The 5,200-nt window shown below is 50.9% G+C and overlaps 1 protein-coding gene across 1 annotated transcript; it reads right to left on the reverse strand.

Annotated features, from left to right (window-relative positions):
• Positions 1-772: 772 nt before the first annotated feature.
• Positions 773-4,961, reverse strand: ZBTB14 (zinc finger and BTB domain containing 14). The gene is made up of 3 exons (XM_082852656.1): positions 4,682-4,961; positions 3,261-3,344; positions 773-2,130 (listed from the first exon to the last, which is right to left on the reverse strand). The coding sequence occupies exons 2-3, from the start codon at positions 3,261-3,263 to the stop codon at positions 784-786; spliced, it is 1,350 nt and encodes a 449-aa protein (XP_082708782.1). The 5' UTR covers positions 3,264-3,344; positions 4,682-4,961; the 3' UTR covers positions 773-783.
• Between the last annotated feature and the right edge of the window lie 239 nt (positions 4,962-5,200).

Raw genomic sequence — 5,200 nt, forward strand, 5'->3', positions numbered from 1 at the left:
CACAAACCCCGTCGGCTGCAGAGTGGCAATGCCCGAAGTAAGAGGAATGAAAAAACTCAGCCCTCAGACCACCAACATGCCTTCGGGACGTGTGATGAAACCTTTGGGGGGCAGGTATGGGCAGTCAAAAGGGATGAAGAAACACTTCAGCAAAGCAACCATTATTTGTCCACAAAAATCATGAAAAACAGTGATAGAAAATTAACAAACCAAGTATATAAATCTGAGACCATTTTGCATTCCCAGAACTTGTTTTCACATCTGCGCACGCAGGGTTCTTGGTCAACCACCCACCCGTATTTTCTGCGTCGACACAAGGTACTTTTACCAAAGTTCTTAAAAATGCTGTTGTAACCCTAAGTCACACAGAACGGTGATGATCAGGAAATCGATTCACTCATTTATCACTCTGTGCAGTGCACTCCCCGGTGCAGCAAGCAGAGAGAGGAATTTAAAAAAGGGACAGAAGTCTCTCACTTCTGAACTGGACACGAGAGTTCTCAAAATTAAAATCAGAAATCATAAAAAAGTGGGGCGGGGGGTGCGGGTGCTTACTGGCAACATTAATACTAGACACCAGACGGGACAGTGAAACTGTTTGGTCAGAACCAAGGAACAGTATTTCCTTGAAAAGTTTTCAAAACACCCAACCAAGCACTGCCTTAAGTCCAGCGCGTACAATGCTCCGTAAGTTTCCACCGAAATGCAGCGGCTGGCGTTCATGGGTCAGGATGCAGGATGCTGGCGGAGCATCCCGGCCCCGAGCATCCTGGTCCCCCTCCTCTAGCTGCAGGCGATGGTCTCCAGCTGCTGCTCGGCCTCCGCGGCCATGGCCGCCGCCTGCAGCTGCTCCGTCTCGCTCTGCATGGCGCTGGGGGTGACCTGCTTCCGCTCGCTGTGCATATTGTTCTCGTGCCGTTTCAGATCCGACGCCTTGGCGAAGGCCTTGGTGCAGGAGCCGCACACGAAGGGCTTCTCGCCCCGATGCCTGCGCTCGTGGTCCTTGAGGTGGGACTTGTGTTTGAAGGCCTTGTCGCACATGTGGCAGGCGAAGGGCCGCTCGTTGCTGTGGACCCGCTCGTGCTTCTTCAAGTCCGGGGCGCGGATGAACGACTTGCCGCACACCTCGCAGCTGTAGGGCTTGTAGCCCGTGTGGATCTTCAGGTGCTCCTTCAGGTGGGCCTGGGTGGTGAAGCCCTTGGTGCACATCTCGCAGACGAAGGGCCGGTCGGCCGTGTGCAGCTTCTCGTGCTTTCTCAGCCTGCCCTCGTCCGAAAACGTCTTCCCGCAGGCCTGGCAGGCGATCTGCTCCCGGTGGTGGCCGTACAGCAGGTACTCAAACTTCATGTCGCTGGCAGCTGTGGTCCAGCCTGGCGTCTGTTCGTCCTTCACTTCACTCATCCCATCGTTAAATGTTAAGGCTTGAGGGGTCTGGGATCCGAGATCCTTGGACTCGGGGGTCTCCATGGATTCGACTTCCTGGCCATAGCAATTGACCTTCCGCACCTCCTCACTCCCCAGCTCTTTCAGGATCGCTTCCTGGACCCTGAGCGTCGTCGTGGGCGACTTGCCGTCCTCCTGACTTGGGGGGGTGCCTTCTACCGTGTCATCCGAGGGACTGTCATCTTGGTCTCCGATTTCCTCCACGTCATCATCCTGAGTGTCAGCAGCATCTCCAATGGGGCGATTGATCTTGAGGCAGTACTTGCTTTTGGATTGGCCGTTATTTTCGTCGGGACTGGACACGTCCCGCTTCTGAGAACAGAGTTTATCCAAAAATCGGATACCGAGAATCTGACCCGATGACATCATTAAGTTAACATCTTCTTTTTTCACAGAAATCTTTGCCGTGTACATGTAATTCAGGACCTCTTCAAATATATCAGAACGGAGAAAATCTATTTCTATTACTGAAGAGCTATCGACCTCCAGCTTCTTGAAAAGCTTTTTAAAGTAGGTGCTGCAGGCGGCAAGGACACACCTGTGCGCCCTGAACTTGACATCCTCCACCACAATCGCAATATCGCAAAATTCTCCTTCCAGGCGCTGCTCGTTTAGGGTTTTCAGAAACAGAGTTTTATGATCATCGTCATTGTATTTAATGGTTTCAGACATACTGATGAAAAACTCCTACAAAAAATGTTTAAAGAAATACTTCGGTAATTATGCACAATACTTTTCCATACAGAAAATACAGGGAGATTCTCATTTTCTGATCAATTTCCAGTCCCTAACAATTTCAGAAAGTCAATGCCAGGAGTGGTTCAAGAATATGAGGAGAAAAGACGGATCCCAACTTAGGGATTTCCATACTGTTCCTTCTACTTATCTTCACTGTACTCCGCATTTGCCTACTCATAATAACAGCAACTTCTACCGAGCACGTGATACCTGCCTGGCATTGCGCTACGTGCTTTTCTTTCCACGTCTTCACAAATGCAATGATCAGATGGCCTGGAGAGATAGGTATTACTACCCCCACTTTATAGATGAATTGAGGAACCTGCCCAATATTCTAGTTACTTAGTGGAGTATCGGGGCTCAAATCCAGGCACTCTAGCCCCCAAAGCCGTGCTTCCTGACAACTACGGGTAATAATGACAAATAACTCGGCTTCAAGGTTTAAGAAACAGGTCTCCGGCAAGCATCCACCAGTGCCATCTGCTGCGTCTACTCTAATTTCACGCAGAGGAAGATTCAGTAAAATTTCACACAGAGGAAGATTCAGTAAAATAACTAGCAGCTCTCAGTGTTCTGCTTCCTTGACGCAAGAGACAAATCGCTGCTGCAGAACCAGAGAGGGATATCATTGCCAGAACATTCCATTCAGTGTTGTCCTCTAGTTTTTCCACACCAGTTTCGGGCCACTTGTGAACAAGTGTCAAGGTTTAACAAGACCCTCAGAGAATCAGATGACATTTGGGAAGACAGTGACGAGAGGCTTCAGCCCCTCTGGATGCCGACCTATCTGCCACCCAAGCTGGATGCACTTGACAAGTGCTGCGAGTGTTTTACAAGCAAAAGAAATCTAGAACTGGCACGGAAGACACCTGCCGTGTGTTAAAGTGATCTTTTTAAAATAATGTGTCCTGTCGCGTTTCTTTTCAAAAACATTGTTTCTTTCTTTTATTCAACAAAGTATAAATATGAGGAAAATACGTATGTCCCCTAAAGAATGCTAACACATAATCGAGAGAGAGACATTTTAAAGCTAACACCAAACAATATTTTCAGGACATAATATCCAAAGTCATAGTTACCATGAACAACTCAGGCTATTATCTTAATGCTTTAAACACCAAATTCTTCGGATCAGAATAACTCTGATCAGGGGCACGCCAGTCCTACAAGAGAAAAGGACATACAAGAGTAAGGTAGGCTCTTCCCCCATCCCAAATTCTAAACAAGAGTGTTTTCAAGAATTGATTTTTAAAAAGAAACTTTCCTTTTTTGTCTTGCCATTGGCACCTGTACCTATTTTCAGGTTGGGAACAGAGAGGAGGGTGGCTGGCAGCATCAGGTCCAGCTCTGAACAGAAACGAAGGAGAAAAGGTAAGGGCTGGAGCACCTGCAGCCTGGAGGGGGTGTGTGCCAGGAATGGGAAGGATGGGTTGGAGAACCACTGAGGGATTTCCCCTCACAAAGCCTGTGTCCGTATTTGTAAGGATGTTGATTGCGGCACAGATAGAATAAAAGCCAGTAAATGCCCTCTACCCCTACTGTTTCCTGCTGGATACACAGCCTTCACATTTTTTTCTAGGCTCATATAAACATAGAGTATATACGCTTTTAATAAATATAGACAAAGTTAGAGAGGTACGTACACCCAACATTTAACGTCGGAGCAGAGGGAACAATAGCTGCTTTCTTCTATCCACACTTGTGTGTGATGTAACATACATTACTCAAGCTACTCTGGTCTTGAAGCTTGCATTTGAGAAATCCAAGTGTTTTTGCCTCTATCCCTACAGGGAAGCTCAAAGGATTCTAGACTTTTGCGAGTTTTAACTTTTACCAGAGGGACTCCATGCGGCAGCCTAACATCCTGAAAAACATAAAGTCTCCTCTACTGAATGGTGACCACACAAACTTGAGTGTGGTAGGACCAGAGTCCCGAAAACCCTCCAAAGTTCCCTCTACGGAAAAGTGAAAACACCGTTAAGCTGCCTGAAGTGGCAGGCTGTCTTCTTATCTGCCAAGTGTGAGGGTTGAGCAGAATTATTTCTAAGGATGCTTCCTACTCTGCCTGTTTCCTGGATGCACCCCAGCCTGTAGTCACCCCCCAACGGAACGCAGTCAGACGAAACCTTCCTACCGGGTCACTTCCTACAGTTGCCAGTCGCTCTCCCTAGGGCTTGTGGGATAAAAGCTCAAGGACCAGGCCTAGGAGTGGTGTACAGTACCCATGGCAACATAGGAGTGTGTTGGATTTTTTTTTTCCCCTTTTCTCGTCAGTGTGTTATTTGGCCCTCACTCTCTCTCCAGATCTCTAAGGACCATTTTTTTCTGTTGAGATGCTAAGTTCAGGTGAGTCAAACTGGAAGATACCCGTGGCCAGTATCCCTGTAGGTGGGGGGAAAGATGAAGGCCAACCACACCTCCAGAACGAAGCTGCCCCTTTATTACGCTTCTCCAAACCGCCGCGCAGGGCCAGAGCGAACTCCTGTAAAGCCAAACTTACATAAGCGGCGGCGGCGGCCGCCTCCCCGACCCCGGGGCCGCCGCGACAATGGCGGCGGCACCACTTCCCGGTCGAAAGCTGGCAACTTCGGGATGCGGAGGAAGCAGAGAACGGAGCGGAGGACCCAGGGAGCCTCCAGAGCCTCTCCAAGCCTCGCTCCCATCTCTTTCTGCACAGGAGGTGGGGGACGGAATCAAGCCGTGTGCATTGCTTCCCGAACAAAAGCTCCCGCCCGGGTAGCCGGGAGGTGCCAGGGCCGCTTTCCCTTTTAGAATCCGGCTTTTCGGCGCGGGCTGGGGCCGCGGCTCCGAGCGCGGGAGGGAGGACCCACGGCGGCCCCGGCGGCGGGGAGCGGGAGCGGGCGTGCGGCCCGGCTCCGCAGCCCCGCGCCGCGCCGCGCCCCGCTCCGCCCGCGAGCCCGGAGCTCGCGCCCCGCGCACTCCCCGGCCGGCTCGCGCCGGGCCCTCCCCCGCCCTCCCGCGGCCGGGGGCGGGGGCGGCGCGCGGCCGGCTTCCCGAG

This window comes from Leucopleurus acutus, assembly GCF_964270905.1.
Source record: "Leucopleurus acutus genome assembly, chromosome: 13".
Classification (NCBI taxonomy): Eukaryota; Metazoa; Chordata; class Mammalia; order Artiodactyla; family Delphinidae; genus Leucopleurus; species Leucopleurus acutus.